The 23,100-nt window shown below is 37.5% G+C and overlaps 1 protein-coding gene across 3 annotated transcripts in view; it reads right to left on the reverse strand.

Annotated features, from left to right (window-relative positions):
- Positions 1-23,100, reverse strand: part of LCLAT1 (lysocardiolipin acyltransferase 1) — a 180,824-nt gene that overhangs the window by 129,266 nt on the left and 28,458 nt on the right. The window contains exon 2 of one of the 3 annotated variants that reach the window (XM_059188700.1): positions 20,227-20,322. The exons of the other annotated variants lie outside the window; for them this stretch is intronic. Within the exon in view, the coding sequence (XP_059044683.1) occupies positions 20,227-20,258 (32 nt within the window). The 5' untranslated portion in view covers positions 20,259-20,322. The remainder of the gene's footprint in view (positions 1-20,226; positions 20,323-23,100) is intronic. 3 annotated transcript variants of the gene reach the window in all.

Here is a 23,100-nt window from a genome sequence, read left to right on the forward strand (position 1 = left end):
TGGATTATTTAAAAAAAAATAAAAAGTTATTAGCTGGGAGATTACCAAGATACGAGTAACTCTAACCATTTTATCCTAGCAGCCATGAATGCTGAAGGAAAAGAAAAATTATAAGAATAATTACCACCTCAGAAATTAGAAAAAAGAGCATATACAAGCAAAGCCAGAGTATAACAGGCAACCAAAATCTAGACAGACGGCACGCAATCACTGAACAGAAAAAAGCCTCGCAGACACAAGACAAAATGTTACCAGTGACTATCCTTGCATACTGACACTGTGATTTTTCTTCTTAATTGTGCACAGACTTATTTTCACAGTATTAAAAAAAAAAAATCCCAGTTACGTTTATTTCAAAAGGAAAAACGAGCCAAGGTTTCTTATACTAAGGGACTGGAGAGGTCCCATTAATAATAAACCACTGAAGATAGAGTCAGCCACTAAGAAGCAGCATCAAATGGGGATTTCATAATATTGAAACACTGGCCCAGTGCTTTTCATATGTAAAAGATGCTGACATTCTGACCTCAGTAACTTGTCTTTTCTAATGTAAATTACTGGTATTCACTAGAAGGTATAAAATACTACTGTTCCAGGGCAGCATCTACCAAGTGTTTTGACTGGACAAGGAATAAGATGTATTCCTTCCTGTTTCACACATTACAGTTCCTCAAAAAAACGCAAACCAATCACATTATTTTTAAAATATGTAGTTAATTATCATCTTTAATAAAAGATGTTTTACAAATTAATATAAACTGAATAAAAATACACTACCATTTTGTCAAATAAAGTCAACTATCATTCACAGTAATTTTCTTTTGATACAAGCAAAATGAAAAAGAAGAAAATTTAATGTTTCCTTTCTTCAATTTACTCCTCACAAAACAAAGGGCAGTTTACCCAAAGATGGTTCATGGGATGTATTCAAAGGTTCATAAACCCCCTAAAATCGTATGCTAATTTACATAAATGTGTTTTTCTAAAGAGACACTCCCTAATTTGTATCAGAGGGGTTTGAAATTCAAAGAAAGTTAAGACACTACTGGTTTAGAAAAACAACTGAATAGCAGCCTAAAATGATCTTCTGTTGTAAAGGAATTCTGGAGACATTCTTAACTCTCCAGAAACTATACTGTGTAATTGTCATTTATGAAAACACATTTATCAAGTATCTAGGCAATGAGGCAGAACCAAGGATAAATCATATTAACACTATTACTTTAGAAAAAACTAAGTTGTTTAGTCAAAAAATCCATAAAATACTGTAAGGAAAGGCAAAAATATTACATATTATAATATTATTTTATTTGTACTTATTTATACCAGGCTTTATTTTTAAAATATTTGAGATATCTTTTTCTTTAATACTTTAATATGAATGGAATCAAATAATCTTGATTGAAGGTATTTCAGACTGAATTTCATAAACATGGCTGTTATTCTTATGTCAGGGAATTCTGAGTGAATGTTACAAACGTATAATACATTTTTTTCTAACTTCTTCTGAAAGAAAATGAGATTTGGTTCATGTGTAAAAGTCTATTTTTTATAAATAACAACAGGGTTAATATCTGGAACATCTGTTTTGTTATTAAAACATTACTTCTGTGACCTTTTTTTCCCTAGACTTGCAAAAATCAAAATAAATAACAGATGGAGAATGATCCTTGAAATCTCTCCATGTATTTTACAGTGTTTCATGTAGCATATTCTTGCCATTAATAAAAACACAGGTGGAGAAATTAATATGAATGCCAATAAAAATATTTGATAACAGAAGCTCATGAAGACTTAAGATCAGCAATTAATATTTATAGGATTTTTTAAACTGTTGGTAGAACTACTCTATCTGATGAACAAGGAGTAGTTTTCAGAACATTATAATGCATAAAATAATATTGAAAGACATCTCTGAAAACCACACCGCCTATAAAATCACCTATCATGGAAAAGCACAGTTATGAGAGGCTTTAGAGACTGGTTTAGAAACCTTTTTGGTTTCATTCAAAAATCTCACCAAAAAGTCTCATATAAAACAGCAGAACAGCCATGGTTCAGGGTTGTCCTCACCCCCAAACCCACCCCTCACCTTCACCTGGACCTCTCTATTCTAAAAGATATTAAAGGACATCATTTGGAACCAGTGGCCCAGGCAAACCTTTATCTTAGATGAGGCAACAGAGATCAGATCACTTTTCCTTAGTGCTAAGAGAACCTCCCATCTATACTGCCTAGTGATTTGTTTTCTCTTCAGATGACCTTCAGTCAATCACAAACTCACATGATCTTTGAGACAGAAGGGCCCTTGGGGCAGGCCAGGACTCCTGACACCCAGCTGGCCTCTCCTCTATTCCATTCTGCCTCTTTTTTCAGAGACTGTTGAAAGACACAAGGAGAGAAATACTCTATCGAATGCTTTATATACAATATTCCTAATCTCACAATTCTGAAAAGTAGGTAAAAGTATACCCTTTTCACAGATGAAGAAAGTGAATCAGAAATATTCACACATGCCCAAATTTAACTGGCAGGTAGCAGAGCTAGGATTTCAACATGCATCCATTTAACCCTAAAGTGTGTGCTCTTTCCAATTAACCATTTTACATTTGTACAAGACAAATGCCAGACTGAAAACAAAGGAAAAAATCAATGGTCCAGGCAGAGAAAAACACGTATATCGTCTCCAAAACAGTATCAAGGTAATAGATATCCACTAACATGAGCACCCTAAATTAGCAGCACTGAAGTGGGGTTATGAAGAATATGGTCAACAAGGCTTTTAAGAAAAAGGAAAAACAAAATAAGCATAAGAGCAACAAAACAAAGCCAGATTTAGATTAATGAGGCATAGCTGCTGAGTGTAAAGAAAGTTTCAAGAACACATATTCAGGAAATCAACAATAAAAAATGAAATTGTTGCACTTAAGCACAAGCATGGAGTCCAAAAAATAAAAAGAAAAAAATTACAAAGTCAGAAGGCTGCCAGAAAAGAATAAGTTACACTCTACTTAAAATAAAAATATGCACAGAAGAGTAATATGCCTTTCAGATGCTTAATAAAACTCTGCCGAAGTATTAGTTCTTAACGCAAAGCCTAACATGAAATAAACAAAATCTCAGTTTTTCCTCTGTAACATAATTACCCTTGATTACCCGGAATCTTGATGAAAAAAGAACTCAGTGTACAGTGTAAAGTCAAAAGCAGCAGTTGAGTTACTACAGAATCCACATAAAACTTCAGAAGCAACACTCCAGAAGTTACAGGGGACACTGCTCCCTCAAGAAACAGGGGCACCTGGATGGTGCTGCTGGTTAAGCATCAAGAGGATCCAACTCTTGATTTCTGCTCAGGAGATCCAGTCCCGGGCTCAGCAGGGATTCTGCCTGAGATTCTCCGTCTCACCCTCTCTCTCTGTCCCTACACCACTCCCCCCCCCCATGCTCTCTCTCTAAAATAAATAAATAAAATCTAAAGGAAGTAAGGGAGGGAGTTAGGGAGGAAATGAAATGCAACTAGTTGGTGCTGGGACTGCTCCCCATTGTGTTCTACTGCAAGGCCCTCTAGAAACAACAGATGATTTTAGAGAGGGTTGAGACTGGAGGATAAAGACAACACAGCTTCCCTTAGTGTCAATTTGACTATATTTTGGAAATATCACTTTTACCTACAACACAAGCATACAGGGTAGAATACAAAATTCTCATGGAACCCACAATCCAGCATGGGAATCAATACTCAAAAAAGTAAGCAGTGATACTGTAATAAAGGTTTTGAAAACTTTGGTTTTGGCCGTGTGTGTGTGTGTGTGTGTGTGTGTGTGTATACACACCAGGGGACGATCAGGTAGAGACGGGAGCTGGGGAGGGAACATGTGTGGCATCCCAGGTCTCACGGGCAGGGAGGTGTTTGTTGGGTTCGAGAACTGAAATAAGATTCAGATCAGAGTACTTATTATGATAATATACCAATAGAAGAGTATGAAAAAAGGACCATATTCTCTATAATCTTGGAGGGGGAGGATGCAAGGCTTTTAGTTAGCATGGACCCACTGTATCTGCTATACAGTTTACCACCTCCCTTGACACCTCTTCATTTGGCCCTGTGACAACCTGTGAGAAAGAAAAGGTAGGAATTTTACAGATGAAAAAACAGGTTTGTGCCTCAGGCCAAAAAGCAAGAAAATGGGAGCTCTGGCAGTATCTCTGAAACTATAGGATGTCCTCCCGGTATTAGACACAAGTCAACATGTCCATTACCTACATACTGTCCAGAAGAAAGACCCAGAGAAGCTTCATGAAGGAGAAGCTGCTCCATGCAGGGGCGGAGCCGGAGGTTAAAAGCACAGTGCACTGTCACTCCACCACAGGGCTTCCCTTAGCCAATCGCTTAGTACCTCCACAGCAAGCAACAAGTCAAGAATAAAATGCAGTTAACTACCTCACTTAAAAATGAAAAATGTTTTCAAATATTTAGAAAAACCATAAAGCAAAGTTTTTACCTAATAACTGTATCACTGGGCTCCCTGTCCTCTTAGAAGTCAGGAGCAACAAAAGAGCAGCATAGAAACTCACAAAACCTGGGATTCCTGTTCAAGCTCTGCGGGTAATCCCACTCTGCCATTCTGCAAAAGCGACACCAAGCTCAGGCCAATACTGCCCTCTGCCCCTTCATTCCGCCCCCATCTTCTTCATCAGGGAATAAAAAAAGACCAGAGTCTGGATGGTGGTTCTCCCTGGGGCAGTGCATAACCTTAAGGCCATTTTAGAAACCTGTTCAGCTTTTTTCTGTAGTGTGTTCTGTTTTTGTCTTGTGAAATAATCATACCTCATATTATATTTTAAATTATTTTCCTTTATATTACAGTTAGGGAATTAAATTGATTTATTTTAATTTTCATTTACTATTCATTTTATCTCAGGACAATAAAGAGAGTATTACAAAATGTTTATTATGAAAAAGCGGGCTTTGGGTTAGATAGAATTAGGAATTAATTGTCTAGAAGATCTCAAAGGTTCCTTCCAGTTCTATAATTTACTGATTCTATTAATATTTTGAACACTAATAAGGAGACAAAGAATAATGACAAAGACAGCATACATGAGAATTTGTAGGCAAGAACAGAAACTTCTAAATCTGCTTCTGCACTTGATTAAATAATTAAATTTGTAGAAAAGCAATTATACCCTACTGCCTAGGATGTTATATATCAGAATACTATGTACTTCACTTTTAAGAGAAAGATTAAAACGTCTCCAGAAATCACTATTACATCAGGGGCTTAGAAATATGAGCTCTAAAGGAAGTACTGGGGTTAGCGAAGATTCAGTCCATATGTCCCAATCGTCAATTTCAAAAATCATATTCTACGAAATGGGTATAATGTGAAAGGAGCCCTGAAATATTATGATAAAGTTAAAAAGATTTGGGTACTTCTCCCTCCAAACCAAAACAGAGAAACTGCTGACACATTTCCAAAAAACTTACCAGAACTTAACTAAAACACAAAGATAATTCTTTGAGAATCAACCTTCCCACTCTAAAAGCTTTGGCTGAGGGGGTAGGAAGAATATCTAGATATCAAAAAGACACAATATTTCATTACCAAACTATTCTAAAAGTAACTGTGAACTATAGTATTTATAAAACATAATCTTAAAATATTGACAGAGAAACCTACTATGGGCCAAGCCACAGACACACATGCGTATCTATGTATTTACATGCAAATATATCATCACATTTTATTATTTTAACAACTCTTCAAGGTAGGTATTATCCACTTTTTATCCAAGGAACAGGAGGTTAAAAGACATTAAAACAGAGATTTCCAGCAATCAGGATGCTATGGAACAAAGCCTAAAAGCCTAGTTTAGCAAAGAGAAAAAAAAGCTATTAAAGATTACACAAGGTTGACTCGATAGAAGACACCAGTTAAGGCTCACCTGTTGACCTAATATTATGTATAAAGTGATTTTTTTTTATTAAGTACCTGATGCCTCCATCTGCCAAGCACTTTCACATACACTATCTTACTTGAGTTTTCTCATATTTAATCTTAGTTGATATCATATTTGATAAGATATTTATCATGTGATAGCCTCCACTAATCCATTCATTAAGGAAGAAATGTTAAAGAGAGCAGCGGTTGCCACCAGTGAGGGAAAGGATGTGACTATAAAGGGGTAGCACAATGGAGTTTTTTGGAGTGATGGAACTCTTCTGTTTTCCTGATTGTGATGGGGGTCACACAAATCCAGACATATATTAACACCCATATACGTATACCAAAAGAAAAAAAGGCAACTTAAAGGGGTGCCTGGGTGGCTCAATGGGTTGGGCCACTGCCTTTGGCTCGGGTCACGGTCGAGCCCCGCATCAGGCTCTCTGCTCAGCGGGGAGCCTGCTTCCCCCTCTGCCTCTGCCTATCTCTCTGTCTCCTTGTGATCTCTGTCAAATAAATAAATAAAATCTCTAAAAAAAAAAAAAAAGCTACTTAAAAGAAGTTTAACTGCATTTCTTTAACAGCATGATGCAGAAAATGGCTATGATAAAGAATATTTCTCCTGACCTGCATTTCCTTTTTTTTTTTTTTTTTAAAGTAGGTTCCACGCCCAGTGGGAGCCCAATGTTGGCCTTAGAACTCATGACCCTGAAGATCAAGACCTGGGCCGAGATTAGGAGTCAGACACTTAACTGACTGAGGGACCCAGCTGCACCCTTTTCTTTTCTTTTTTTTTTTTTTTTGTTTTTGGGGTTTTTGTGTTTTTTTAATTCAAATTCTGATTACTTAACATACAGTGTACAATGTAGTGATTCCACACTTCCGTACAACACCTAGTGCTACTCACAGCAAGTGACTTCTGAATCCCCATCATCTACTTCACCCAACCCTCCACCCATCACCCCCCTGGTGACCATAAGTGGTTCTCCATAGCTGAGAGTCAGCTTCTTGGTTTCTTGGTTTGTGTCTCTCTCTTTTCCCTTAACTCATCTATCTGGTTTCTTAAATTGCCATTATGATTCACTCATATGTGGAATTTAAGATGCATTTCCTTTCAATGCCAAAGAGTATGCTTTTAGTTCATAAAATAACATTGTAGAAACCCCTTAGTCCTTTGATAGTTCAGGGTTTTATGGAGATTCTAACTAAACAACTACAAATTTACCTTTAATAAAACATCAGTAAGTTCTCCTGGTATACCAACATTTGAAAAATTCAAGTTATTATAACAAATAAAGTCAGATTTTAAAAAAGTAAATGCCTTCCAGATTCTTTGAGTCCTGCTACACAAGTCTATATTTAAAGCATATACAATAAGAAGTCTCTAGTCACAACCATTTCAAAATCGGGAAGGAGGGAGAGAAAATTTACTAAGTACATACATCCAATATGTCCAAACATTACTGCATTCTCTTTAAACTCTCTTATCTCACTGAACAACCTCTCCATCCCTGAGAGACAGAGATCTTCCCAATTTTACAAAAAAGGAACATGGAGTCAGCAACCCGCAGTTGCTGGGCTAATGAAATAATGGAGCCAAGATAAGCCTGAGCTTTAAAATAAAAGCACATTTTAGTGTGCCTGTAAATAACGGTATAAATTCACAGCATGTGGAAATTATACAAAATACTGATTTGTCATCTATAAAAAACAGACAACTGTAAAGTATTTGCTTTGTGAAACATAATTCTTCCAACCAAGAAGTCTGAGATGATGCTAACAAGCCAATTTTATACAATGGATTTGACTAGTAACCAAGAAAGCAAGCTCTTCATTATTTCTCGGTACCAACAACTAAAAACATCTAGCATGTTAAGTCAAGAATGTAACATTAGGGATGTCTATCACATAAGCAGTAACTTAAAGATAAATGATCACATAGCCGAAGCTTTCTGTCTCCCCTCCAAGTCTGAACTCCTTTTTTTTAAAGATTTTATTTATTTATTGGTCAGAGAGAGAGATCACAAGTAGGCAGGGAGGCAGGCAGAGGGGAGAGGGAAGCAGACTCCCTGCTGAGCAGAGAGCCCAACCCGGGGTGGGGGGGGGGGCGCGGCGGGCTCCATCCCAGGACCCTGAGATCATGACCTGAGCTGAAGGCAGAGGCTTAACCCACTGACCACCCAGGCACCCCAAAGTCTGAACTTAAGAAATTCAAACTCTTACACCTATAATTCAAGGTTTTTTCAAACAGTCCCAAATTAACTTTTCAAAATCTGAGTATTCAGCTTCCTAAACACTTTACTTTAGCCATGGCTGAACTCTTCCTGTTCCCCCAAGCCCAGTATGTGCCGCCTCGTGTCCAAATCACACCCTCTTCACTCCACGTAAGGAAATGCAACTCACCCTACAAGATCAGCTCGATTCTCTCTCTCATCCTCCATCAACCCACTAGTTCAAAACAGTCTCTACCTTTCCTCGGAACTCCTATAAAACTTCTTTATCCATTCATGACATACCTAGTGTTATTTTGTTTGTTGTTTTTTTAAGATTTTATTTATTTGCTTGAGAGACAGAGTGAGTGAGTACTGAGGGGAGGGACAGAGGGAGATGGGAAGAAAGAAACAGACTCCCCACTGAGCAGGGCGCCAGCCACATGTGAGGCTTGATTCCAAGGACTCTGGGATCATGACCTAAGCCCTAAGCTACCCAGATGCCCCTGTGGTGTTATTTTATTGCACTGGATTTACCTCTTTTTTGCACATGTGTCTTATTTCCACAGGACAGACTTGTGCCTTCAATGCAGTTATCATCCACCGCATCTCACTCCTAGTTGATAGCCAGAAAGAAATATATTTTTTTTTATTTTAGGTTACAAGCTAACTTAGGATGATACTTAAATGTATTTATGTGACATACATGATATAAATATCTAATGTATGTTTGGCCTGGAAACAGCATTACACGTTTCCCTTGAGAATAAAAACTTTTAAAACATGTTCTCTTTCCTGGGGCTAACATCTCAATGATAGTTTCTAAGCAGAGAAAACCCAAATTCCTGTATCTCCTTTTGCTACCACACATTTAAATCATTAAAAGCTTATTTTTTATTTTTAGGTTTTTTATTTATTTACTTCACAGAGAGGGAGCACAAGCAGGGGGAGTGGCAGCCAGAGGGAGAGCGAGAAACAGGCCCCCTACTGAGCAGGGAGCCCAATGTGGGACTTAATCCCAGGACCCTGGGATCATGACCTGAGCCAAAGGCAGATGCTTAACTGACTGAGCCGCCCAGGCATCCAAAAGCTATGTTTCTCCCCTGAAAGTCTAGACAGATCTTTCATAATATATAAAATTTATGGAGCACTACCACAAATGCAATTAAGAGGCTAAAATTAAGGTACAAACCAACCAACCTTGAAGTGGAAAATGTAAACAAAAATTATTCATTTTTAGGAAATTAAAAAACAAATCTACAAAATATAAATACAAGCTGACACTAAGGCCACCTGTTGAGATGGAAAAAAAATTCCAGTGGGTTATCCATGCACACACTACCACACTAAAGCATAAGATTCAAAAATACAGCAAATCATAAAGCCTTATAGCTTAAAGAGGCAATACCTCCCATACCTGAAAGTACAACTCTCCTAGGAAACCTTTCATAAGCCAAAATGGCATAAAGCAAAGAAGTAATCACCATTACTTCATTATGAAAAAATGTTTGAGCATTCCCACAGCCAAAAAATAACCTCTCTAAGGCTCTTCTGATACCTCAAGACACAAAGTAAATCCAGAAAAAGTACAGATTTTCACAGACACACTTCCAAGCTCTGGCAGGGGGCAGCTGAAATGCTGAGTGTAGTTTCCCGGGACGGAGCTTGGGGGCGCCACACTCACTGCCTGGGGGTGCACGCCCTTTCTGTAGGGGTGCGCTGCCAAACAAATGCTGAACGCTAATTCCACTCTCTCCACTTCTCTTTTGATTTCTTTCAGCTAGCAAAACACAGGTACCAGTGTAGGTCTTTGGTAAAAGTAAGGTGATATGACACGAACTTTCAAAAAGCAAGGGACCCCGTTGCAGCACAGGGGTTAAGAGCAATCTCTGAAGTCAAACTGTATGGTCTAGCACTAACTCCTTAATCACTACAGCATGTGGCCTTAAACAGGTAGCTTAACCTCAGGGTGCCTCGAATCAGTAACAATAGTGCCCATAGTGTAACGTAGACGTACAGTGCTTAGAGGAGTGACTGATATGCTTAAAAGCTCAATGGATATGCCTATATTATGCATGGTACAAACTATCTGTTCTTTCCATTCATTTACTTTATCAAACATGTTTAAGTTATTACAAGAAATATATATTCATCATCCATAGCTCAGTGGGAAACAATATACTTACCCAAGCACTTAGGTTTACCATATAGGCATTAGCACTCCCGTCTACCTCACTAAATTAGTTTCCTACCCACAGTGACCAGATGTTCTTTCTCTCATTTAGGACTCTATACAACAGTATCACCTAATAGAAAAATAATGTGAGCCATGTATATAATTTGAAATTTTCTGGCAGCCACACTTAAAATGTAAAGAAAAAGACAAAATTAATTTTAAAAGATGTAAATCTTTTAAGTTTTTATGTAAATCTTTTTACATAAGTTATCATTTCAATGTGATCTAAAGTAAAATTATTAAGATACACAACAATCATTTTTTCACACGAAGTTTTGAAATCTGCTGTGTATCTTAAAACCTACAGCACATCTCCGTTCACGCTCTGACACAAGTGTTCAACACCATAGGTGCTGAGGGTACAGTGCAGCTTAGTACACTGCGACGCGCAGGAGTATGTGTAGCATACTGACGACTACAAGGTAAGATCCAACCTGTAATGAAATTTTCTTGCTGTATTAACATAATGTTTATGTACTATACTTTGTGAGTTCAAAATCTTAAGACTTGTCCAACAGGTAGCACTTCAAAGACCTCGTTTCTTGAAACTCTTCATTTCACACATGTAGAAACCTAGGCCAAGTGAAGTAACTTGGTGTTATCAGTAGGGGCTCCCTGAAAAAGCCCCTTTTTGAGTCCTAGGTCTCGTACAATAAAACTTACTCCTCTTCTGTATCAGGCTTGCCCCTAAGTTAACCCAAGCCTGTGGTAAGACAGGCTTTGGGTTTAAACCCCAGCTTTGCCACTTAATAATTGTGAAACTTTTAACCTGTCACTTCCACAATTGTAAAAATAGGGGTAACAGCAGTACCCACAGGTCAAAGGGATGTTGTTTAAAATAAGGTGAGTTACCACATGTAAAGTGCTTGCAGCAGCAACCCTGCACAACACATACTTAGTAAATACTGGTTATTACCTTTGTTTACTCAAAGCTGAGTGATGGTAGCCAGATTCGGATGCATCCGTATGAATTTAGATACAAATGCTTCATCTGAAAGGTAAGTGTATTACCACCTTTTTGTAATGTTTTATGAGCAACAGTGGGTTTCCCTGTGTATTAAGCAGCCAGAGCCTTGAATGGCTCTCTTCAGACCAGGCTTACTTTATAGAGCACTCCCCACCCCTATTTACACAAACCTGCGGGGCAGAAGTGCCCTTTCTCCATAGAGCCATAGGGTTCTTTCCCCACTGCACCCTGCTGTGTGGTAAAAGCTGTGGCGCTCTCTCCTTTCCCTTCCTCCCTTTCTCCGCACTGGATCCAGGGAGGTGAATCACACATTTCATTTGTTTTCTTTCATTTTATTCACACCTTGTGAGTTCTATTCTCCATATAAAATCCATTCATTTGGCAGGGGTGGGGGGTATGGGGATGGGAAGTCCAGCTTACCAAATCTACCTCTGAAGTACGAATTTTGTCTTTGGTCAGATTAAGCTACTTGCCAAGGTCACAGAGCGAGTGAGTGGTAGAGCCTGGCCTAGAACTACAGGGCAGGTCAACTGTTCTCAACTTGACAGCAAAGTGATTGGATAACTGAATCAGAACAAGGGAGAACTGGTCCTCTGGCAAAGAATAATTACAAACTGAGAAAAATTATTTGATGATTTATTTAATAAGATACAAAGTTTAAGTCAATAATTTTAAACACTGTAACAGAATCTAAAGAATCTCCTTAGGGTCAAGACGAAGCTGCTTTATGAGCATTATTTGTTAATTCCTCATGGAAATAGAGTCATGGTATTGGAAAAAGACCTCAAGGACAAAATTAAGGACTGGTAAGAATCTAATAAAGCTCTGCACTGACTATACTGTAACTCTGAACTTTCTAGCTCTAAGAGTCTAAGTATTAAGAGGAAAGATCTAAATCCAAGCTGCCTAGGTAGGCAGAATCTATGCAAACTTGTGATATAAAGGAAACAATATGCTAAGAATTATTTCCAGAGAAAAAAAATGAAAGATAGTATCTAAGAGCCAGGATCTGGAAAAGTAAGATCCAGGGAGACAGCCGACTATAGTCAGGCTGTTCTGAATATAAACCATCAAAAGCAGACATAAGGCAAGCATCATTCTAAAGGCAGAACTCTCAGGCAACTGCCCTGCGGAGTCAGCACAGTCTCCATCCCAAATCAGTCATTACTGAGCACAAAGCCAACATTACATTTCTGCCCAAGATATTATTAAAGGGACTATTACTTTAGCAGCAAAACATAAAACTGCACATACATGACCAGTTTTAGTGTTTGGATTTTTTTAAACTTACAGCCAAAGTCCCCTGATACAAATTTACTAATATTCATAATGATTATTGTGCTTCACACAGCATCTGGGTCTGACCGAAACGTAATATGTGTGATTTACTATAGTAACTACTACTCTACAACCAAGCATTTCTAAAGAGAGCAGTAGGAGAAGGGTTCCCCCTGGGTTGCTGCTCAAGACCTCTCAAGCTCTGATGTTTTCTTTTTAACACTGTACTGAGATGTAACCGACATACACCACATTCACGCATAGGGTGGTGCAACATCACACGGTCAATTTTAGAACAGTTTCTTCACTCTCACCCCAGGCTGAAGAGAACTATGGTCTCTTCACTCGCTCTTTTTCCAGTTAGTCACATCACTTCTATTCACCTGGTTCAGTTAACTCAAAGGTCACTTTCCCAGAAAGGTCTTCCCTGACACCCCACTGAACATGCTAACACCACGCACATGCAGCCCACACTTGGAGCATCGAGCATCATCTCACTTGCTGCCCGCATCCTCAGCCCCACCCCTGCTTTTTTTTTTCTCCAGATACTGATCACATTTAGCATTCCAAACATTTACTGTTTATTGTCTGTAAACTCCAAGGGGGAAATGAATTTTGTCTTACTGCTCTACCCGCAGGGCCTAGAACTTGACCCTGCTGTAAAAGTTTAACAGATCATAGAGGGAAAAGGGGAGGGAGAGGAGAGCAAAGGAATTAGCTTCACTACTACAAATTTCACTAACTTGTAAGATCTTTGTCCTAATTTATTAAATTATAGGTTCTCTGTAACATTTTTCTCCTTTAAAATGAAAGTCTAGGGACGCCTGGGTGGCTCAGTTGGTTAAGCAGCTGCCTTCGGCTCAGGTCATGATCCCAGCGTCCTGGGATCAAGTCCCGCATTGGGCTCCTTGCTCCGCAGGGAGCCTGCTTCTCCCTCTGACTCTGCCTTCCACTCTATCTGCCTGTGCTCGCTCTCGCTCTCTCTCTGACAAATAAATAAATAAAATCTTTAAAATGAAAGTCTAACTAGAGAAAACTAAAATAAATGAAGTTAACTAAATTTAACACCACTGCAGATGCCAATATCTATGCCACACTGAAAGATCTGTTCTCAAGTTTTCATTCCTTGAGGTCTTTACTTAATGCCTAAACTGGGTACCATGGAGAATACCATAGAAATATATGACAGCCATTTTCTTCTAAAAGTCTACAGTATGTGTGAGCTATTCGTGTGTAAATTAAATACACGGTGCCTTTGTTTTTCTGCTTTTGCTTCTCATTTAAAAAATATATATATATGTGAATAGCAAACACCTTCCAAGCACCATAGAATGTGGGGAGAAAAAGCAATAGTCTGTGTGACCTGGAATAGTCAGAACTGCCTGCCGGAGAAGTAGTGTTATCACAGTCAGTGAAACCAAGGTAACAACAAACCAACATGCAATGGCTTCCCACACTAGTTTATTTCTTGCATATACAGCAGTAGTAAGGTAAGGAGGAAGGTTCAGGTTGGCAGACAACTCTCTTCCAAACAGTCTTTCAGGGATCCAGGTTGCTTCCACTGTGGCTCGGCATCCCCTTGGTTCCACATTGTGGTATACATCCAGCCAGCAGAAGAAGCAAAGCACCAAGAACTGCAACACATCATTTCTACTCACATTCTCGGGGCAAAAACTCAGTCATATGGGAACCAAATGGGGCTTAAGAAGAGGAAAAGAACAAATTTTGGTGGCCAGCCAGGAGTCTCTACCACAAGGAGGATTTGAAATGAACCATGAAGGATAAGTGGCATGAAACCAGAAACAAAGGAACCGCATGAACAAAAACAAGTCAAAACTAAGCAATAGTCAGGGCAGAAGAGCAAGAGGGCAAGGCTGGCTAGTTCTGAAGAGCAGTGAGAGAAGATGAGGTTGGTGAGATCAATGGCTCCCAAATGTAAACTGAAGACAAATCCCAATATATGTCAAAGTTTCTACCAGCCTACAGTGAAGTGAAAAAAACAAGTACAAGGAGATAACCTGTTAATAATGCTAAATTAATTAGAGTGTGTTTTTAATACAATTTTCTATGACTTACATAAAATGTGGTATCAAAATTTCATGGTTTAATTTTTGTATTAAAAATGTTTTAAAAAATGACCATTAAGGCTATCAACAGTTCTTTCTAAGATAATGCCCTTTCCTGCCTATAACAAAGTCAGTCTCTGCCTTGTAGGCAATGGGGATTTACTTGCACTTTCCAGTTCATTATATAATTTTAATGCCTGATATCTTCTAACAAACCTTTATTGCTTTGCTAATTAGAAGAAACTTATTACTCCTAAATAACCATAAGAGTTTAAATATAAAAAAACAACAGTTACCTGAGAGTATGGAGAAAGTCTTACATATATAAAATGTACTGAAATCACATGACCCAAAGATTGAAAAAAAAAAAAAATAGTTGACTCTTCTGGACCTAATTTCAAATGCCTACATTAACATATAATATATATGACAAATATTAAACTCAAAAATGGGGGCTTAAGAAAGCAATAGACTGGCAAACTAAAAAACAATCTACTATAGAATTAACAAAGAATTTCCTTTTCTAAAATAACTACTTTTAATCTAAAAATGATATAATACACTATTCTAATTATTTACCATAGGCCGGGGGGGAATATTAGTTACTATTAAAAATAGCAATAAAGGATGTAAAATGCTCTCTGCTAGAGAAATTCAAATGTCATCATTCAACTACAAGATAAAAATAAGAACTATATTTGAAATAAAAGAGTGTTCAATACTAAAGAAAGCAAACACTTAGAACTACTTATGACCAATGGGAATATGTGCTTATTAAAGACAGAAAGCTAATTCTTAGCCTCTAACAAAACCAAATTCTATTTTTAAAAAATTACTTTTTCTACCTTATCCCCTATACATCATGAGTAGCAAGGTTTGAAAAAGACACTGCACATCATGCCTCCTTAAAAACAAAGAGGGGAAAAAAACCTAACAGAGAAATATAAAAGGTGCAAAGTCCATTTACTGGAAACCCAGTATATGTCTCAGTAAGTTCCAAACATTTGTGCAAACGTTTGCCATGCATCTTTCTGGTCATTTTAGAATTATTAAGCTGAGGAATGACCAAACTAAATGAAATCAACCATGCAAGGAAAACATCTGCTGATAATTTCTAAAGTTAATGGTTTCCAACAGTCATATATATCTCTTATCACAATGCTTTCCATGGAAAATACTTAAGTATTCACTGAAGAAAGAACTTAAGTCAAATTATTGTCAAAAAATACTTCTACTACATAGCAGTCTGTTAGTTTGGAAAATTTAATTAGTCAGGTTCTAAAGAACTTTCTGCTTAACTGAGAGCTACTGCTTTTTAAAAATTTAACACACATGTACCATTACTGTGGCAAAATTATTTCTACAAATAGAATTTCAGTTTGCTAAAATTTAATTCACCACACATTTCGAAAAATGTAATAGTATTTGGTAAATACTTCAGTTTAATTTCTTAAAAATGAAATCACTTTTTTAAAAATCTCTGGCAAATATGTTACTAACTCATATATACTTAGGACATGTACATACTTACACATGCTGATCATACCAGTTTTAGTCATATTAAAATCTGATGGCTGAGATTCATTAAATGTATGGGTCGGGTAAAGCTTTCCCCTAAGCTTGTGGACAAAAAAACAGAAACTAGATCTGACTAGGGATTTTATACTGCACAACACAGCTCCTGCCTAACATACTCTTCTAGTCCTACTATCTTGAAGTTATAATAAAAAATATTGGTTAATAGAAAACCTCAGAGTTATATGACATCGAGTAAACACTGAAAATTTAAAATAGGAGTCTCAAATCTAGGGTCATAGAGTACAGTGAAAGTCCCATAAAGTAAATCAACTTAAAAGGAAATATGAGAAGTCATATATTTCCAAATGAGGACTGTATGCTCCAAAGAAGATGAACTTAGGAGGCTATAATACTTATTCCAACAATGCTATAGTTAAAATATTTTTCCAGCTCCTTTTTGGGAAATCCCTACAGAACCCCTATAATATTCTAGTGATTATCCTCAACAAATGGCAACAAGTCTTCAAACTTGGAAAGCGGGTTTGAAGTTTTGAAGCAATTACGGACTCACGTGGGGCCTGCTGTAGAGAATGATGAATCATCAATAAAAGTAATACACAGTATTATACAGTAATATACAGCTAATTGAAAACGAGACGTAAACACAAGGCAACAACAATTTTCCTGTGAGGCACCCTGGAAGGGTAAATCCTCCCAAAGAGCTCTGAGTGTACTTCTCAACTGGATGTCAATGTAAGCTAACCTCACAGCTATGCATCATTTAGTCCAACTCATTTTACCAATGAGAAAACTAAAGTTCTAAAGGTGAAAGAAACTGCCCCAAACCTAACTATTTGAAGCCAGAGTTGGAACTAAAAGTGAGGTCTAATTCCTTGTTCAATATTATTTCCCGTGTCTATGGTCTTCAAGGTCTGAGAAAAGGAAAACAGAATTGCCTTTAAAACCCATTAAGGGTTTTGGTTTTAAATTCAAACTAAAGCAACTGGGAATCTCCAAAATTCTGTAAGAATATGCAATTAGATTTTAAAACACATACACATTTAGTGATGCCAATTCCAGCTACTACATGGAGGAGGCAGGCACAAACTGCAGGAAAAATCAACTAAGAATGGCTGATAAAGTAGTTCAGGTTCAACGTGGTTAGATCTTAAATTAATTCTAATTTGGCAAAGCCAAACTTCTTCCAACCACCAAATGTATGAAATGTTTTTCTTATGCATTTAAAAATGTTTTAAATGAGCTGTCATTATTCATTACTGTTTAATAGCATTTGTTGAGCATTTCCCATGCCAGGCACTTGCATTACCTCATTTAAACCACACAGCAGCCCTATGGAGGCAAGTACTATTAAACCCCATTTTAAAGATAAGGAAATGGAGATCCACCAGGGTCATAAAAGACTTTCCAACAATGTCTATAAAAATATTTCCTATCCCACATGTTTTTTTAATAAACTTTTTGCTCTACAGGTTTTAAATTTTCATAATTATACTGATATATGTATAGAACTCCTATATACCCCATAGTTTCCCCCATTATTAATATACAATGTTGGTATGGTACATTTACCACAATTAATGAACCAACAGATTAATTTTTATTAACTAAAACCTAGAATTTATTTAGATTTCCTTAGTATTCATCTAATGTCTTTCTTCTGTTTCAGGATCCTATCAGGAAACCATATTAAATCTAGTCATCATGACTCCCTAGGCTCCTTCTGGCTGTGACAGTTTTTCAGATTTCCTTATTTTTGATAACCCAGAAATTAAAAAACTCAGACCCTGGATGTATATTACTCCAGAGAAGATGCTTCTTAACAACTCTCGTTTTTGGTTTTTTTTTAGATTTTATTTATTTATTTGACAGAGATCACAAGCAGGCAGAGAGGCAGGCAGAGAGAGAGGGTGAAGCCGACCCCCCGACCCCCACCCCCGAGCAGAAAGTCGGATGTAGGGCTCAATCCCAGGACCCTGAGATCATGACCTGAGCTGAAGGCAGAGGCTTTAACCCACTGAGCCAAGCAGGCGCCCTCTTAACAACTCTCTTGAACAATAATCCAAACTACCTGTACTTAGAATTTAAGAAAGTCTGTGTGTTGGTCAGTGCAGTGGGCCTGAATTGGCAGGACAATCACATTTGCAAAGTAGATCCTACCACAATACTTTTCTTCCAGGTAACTGCATTAATGCATGATAAAACCAAGAGAATTTATGAATGAGCTCTCATGGTATATAAGACCATGTGACTACAAAATATAAGTTACATCATTCCCAGTGACAGGACCAAGCAGGCAATGCATTAACTTCTTTTTAAGTAACCATACTAGCTTTCCACACTGTTATTGGGGGGGGGGGGGGGGTAAATATTCAAATAATTTCTACTTGTTTTCATTTAATGGAAGGAGTACTTATAAAATATCATCAAATTTCTTAAGGTTAGCTAGCTAGCAAGAATAGAATATTATGCAGTCTTTAAAAAGAAGGAAATCTTGGGACACCTGGGTGGTTCTGTGGGTTAAAGCCTCTGCCTTCAGCTCAGGTAATGATCTCAAGGTCCTGGGATCGAGCCCCACATCAGGCTCTCTGCTTAGCTCTCTGCCTGCCTCTCTGCCTACTTGTGATCTCTGTCTGTCAAATAAATAAAATATTTGGAAAAAAAAAAATATATATATCATCAAATTTCTCATACACATTTTAGGATTAAGTTGTAGCCAGTGCTAATTATAATGGACTTGGAAAAAAATTCAACCTTCATGGATTAAAATTCTATTTATAAAAGAAAAGTCTAAACTGCAGAAACACTGCTTAGTTTAGAACAAGAACATGTACATAACTGCCAAATGCAATCCCTGTTTAGATTTCTCTTTCTGAAACACTGTAATTACAAAAAAACAAAATGAATTTCTAAGTGTTTCAAGATGAAATAGCCCTTGCATAATTTCTAAGACTTATAATTACTTTCCTGAAAAGGTAAATACTCCAAAGGTTTTAATTTAATACTAACTCGACAAATTAACACAGATTAAACATTTGATTTTACTCTAAAATGGAAGCCACCTATGAAATTCAGAAGCTTTTTAAAAATGAACAATCAAATGTTAACCAAAGGAAAATTACTGGGAGGCTAAACGCCAATGCTAACTTCCTACAGCCATTTACAGGGAAAGCAAACCCCAAAGTTTACTGAATGGTTTTTAGGATTCCTCATATACATTTAGTGACTACCCAACAGAGAAATACATCATTACAACACACAGACTCTCACTTCCCATTCCCTCTTCAGTCCAGCTTTTTGCCTCTACCACTCCACTAAAACCACTTCAGGAAAAAAGTCCACTTTCATGTTGCCAAATCCAATGGCCACTTCTCTGTCCTCATTTCACTCGACCTCTTGGCAGCATTCCACATGAATGGCCGCCACCTCCTTGAAATGCTAGCCTCTTCTGGCTTTTGTGACATCATCCTCCTGGTTTGCCTCTGACTTCACTGATCTGTCTCTCCTGGTCTCCTCAAATGGCTCCTACTCCTCTTCTGGACCTCAAAATGCTGGGCCTTCCTTGCACTCAGACACTGGTTGTCTTCTCGCCATCCTTTTGCTCTTCCTTCCTTCCTCTCCATCATTCTCCTGCTGACCTTTCCAAAAGATATTTCCAACACAACCCTCCCTTCTGGGCTCTGGACTTTCAGATCAGCTGATGACTTGGGTGTTTCAAAGTCCTATCAAATTGAACACATGCAGAATAAATGTCATCATTTCCATGGCCTTTCTCCACATCCATTCAGCCCTCAGTTTTCTCCAGCTCCATGAAAACATCAGCTTCCACCCCAATTCTCTACCGAGAAATCCAGGAGTCATCTTTCATTCTTTCCTTTCCCTCATGCTCCCCAAATCCAATAAAATAAGCAAAAGGTCTATCAACTCCATCTCTAACACCCATCCTAAATCTAACATGCTGCACCAAATGCCACTGCCACCACCTTACCCCACACCATCATCATCTTGTGCTTGAATCATCACGGACTTCCTCTCTTTCACTCGGCCAAACAGTACCCCCACCACAGGCAGTCCTTTCCCCTTACTGTAAAAAAAAAAAAAAAAAAAAAAAAAAAAAAAAAAGAAGAAAGAAAGAAAGAAAGAAAGAAAAAGGAAAGAAAAAAAGAAAGAGTAAAATGCCAACCTGATTATCATTTCCCTGGATTTAAGACTCCAAAAATCAAATTCTCACCTAAAATCTCCAAGTCCTTTATGAGTTGGCACCTACCTTTCCTCTTTCCAAGTATATCACTTTCCACTCCCCTTTACCCACATTCCAACCACTATCTTCTATCAGGTTCTCCTAGAGGCTACTTCCTGCCTCACTGCTTTGTGCAAATTGTTATGATGCCTAAAATGGTCCTCCCAAACTTGCTGCTTACTACCTTCCTTTCTTCCTTTTAGGTGTTGTTTAGTGCTGTCCCCTTAGAGAAGCTTTCACTAAGACTGACCACTACACTTAGAGCAAGTTCCCCTTAGTAAATACTCTCCCCTGTCAATCCTGACTGCTTTCTTTATGGCTCTCATTACAACCTGCAGTTATTCTGTTCCATTGTCTGTTTTCCTGTTTCCAGCCCATCACTCCTTCCAGAATTTCAGTTTTACAGTTCTATGGTTGTAAGAACCATGTTGGTATTGTTCACTATTATAGCCTCAGCATAAAATCCAGCACAATTGGAAAGAACTCCATTACTACTTGCTGAATGGCTTAGTATAAAAAATGAAGAAAGTCTGATGAATTGCTACTACTATTTTATGTTTTTTAGGAATTCAAAAGCAGGCAGAAACAAATATGTTTCAGTTGATCACAGTATCTTTCAATTCTTGGTCCTTTTACTACTTCTGAATTTATATGGGGTCCTTTCTACTTAAGAGAATAATAATACAACAAACACAAAAGTGTAACAGAAAAATAATGTCATCCAGAGGGCATTTTCTAGTCTCTGATGTGTTTTCAAATGTTTATTACCTCAACTGAAATAAAGAAAGCAGGTACTATTTCCATCTTATAGAATCATTAAGACTCAGGGAGGTCAGGGCACCTGGGTGGCTCAGTGGGTTAAGCCTCTGCCTTTGGCTTGGGTCATAGTCTCAGGGTCCTGGGATGGAGCCGCGCATGGCATTGGGCTATCTGCTCTGCGGGGGGCCTGCTTCCCCTGCCTCTGTGCCTACTTGTGATCTCTCTCTCTCTCTGTGTGTCTCTGTGTCAAATAAATAGATAAATAAATCTTTAAAAAAAAAAAAAAAAAGACTCAAGGAGGTCCATGAATTGCCTAAGATAACAATTCTTTAGTGGTAGAGATGAGATTTTGAACCCTGTTCAAACCCTGTTTCTTCTACTTTCTTCTTTTTTGTGTTTTGTTTTAGTGCAGCTTCAACCTTTTTTTAAACTGAAGCTTACAGTAAAGCAGACAGTGAAATGTACAAATCCTAAGTATATAATATCATGAATTTTTACAAAGTGAATATACCCAGATCAAGAAAGAACATCACCTGCAACCCAAAAGCCTCCTTCATAAATACTCCCTCTCAATCATTCACTACTCCTAATTGGACTGTAACCACTATTTGACTCCTAGCACCATAGTTAGTTAGTGTTACCTGTTTTCTAACTTTACCAAAATGGAATCAACAAGTATATATTCTTCTGTATTAGGTTTCTTTAACTCAAAACTATGTCTGCAAGATTTATCCATATTAATAACTACTGTGGGGTGGTCCGTTCTTTTCTGTTACTGTACAATATTTAACTATAAAAATATACCAAAATTTATCTATCCTGTTAGAGTATTTTCCAGGTTTTAGCTATTATGAATAATGCTATTAATGAAATTCTTATTTTGTAGATGAAGAAGCTAAGACCCAGAAGGGAAAAATGACTTATCAAAAAAACAAAACAATGGGGCAATCCAACTAGTCCCCAGAAGGCTTATTTCCCCTCCCCTACATGACACACTCAGCACTCAGAAGCCATCTGAATCCTCAGAGATTTTTTTTAATGCTTGCATAATATAAAACCAAATCTTAAGTTACAAATAACTATGCCAAACATTATTGTAGCTTCTGGTTACCAAAGCAACTTCAGTAAAAACTTTTTAAACAAATGTCATCTTCTCTAACTTGTGGCATTCAATTAAGATTATGATGTTTGGGGGTAGAAGTCATTTGTTTTTACACATATCATTATTCCACAGGGGTTTATCTAATTTGCAGTCAAATTAAATTTTGGTTTCCAGATTAGAAATGTCTCAAGTTGGGAGTTCTATCAAAATATGGACAAATACAACAGTGCCAAATTATGAACAGGTAGCATTCCAAAACTCTGCATTCAAGTCAGCGGTTTAGAATTCAGAATGCACTTTCTCACAAAAATTGTATAATACACTGTGATCAAGCCTTCAGATCAGTATGCAAAAGCCAACCGGACCTAAACATACATAAAACAGCACTAATAATAAGTCTTTAACTGCTATGAACACACACCTAACTAGGAATAATAATCTATAGAATTGTATCTTAATACCCAGAATCTCTTATGTTAATCCTCATAAACCATGAGAGACCCCACGCCTATTCTTTTCAGATGCCTCTATGACCAGTTTATGTCTATCTTTTTAATCCCTCACCAATACTCTTCATGCTCCCAGATCCTGAGCCACAGAATTCAAACCACAACTTATCCCATAATTTCTATTCCTTAAATAACCCCTTGAGATTTTCAATGCTATAAAAACCTTTGGGAGGAGAAAGACAGAAATAGAGGGGGAAAAGGGGGAAGTCATAAAATCTCAAGAAATTCTAAAAAGTAGGGGTGCCTGGGTGG

The sequence above is a fragment of the Mustela lutreola genome, chromosome 9 (assembly GCF_030435805.1).
Source record: "Mustela lutreola isolate mMusLut2 chromosome 9, mMusLut2.pri, whole genome shotgun sequence".
Classification (NCBI taxonomy): domain Eukaryota; kingdom Metazoa; phylum Chordata; class Mammalia; order Carnivora; family Mustelidae; genus Mustela; species Mustela lutreola.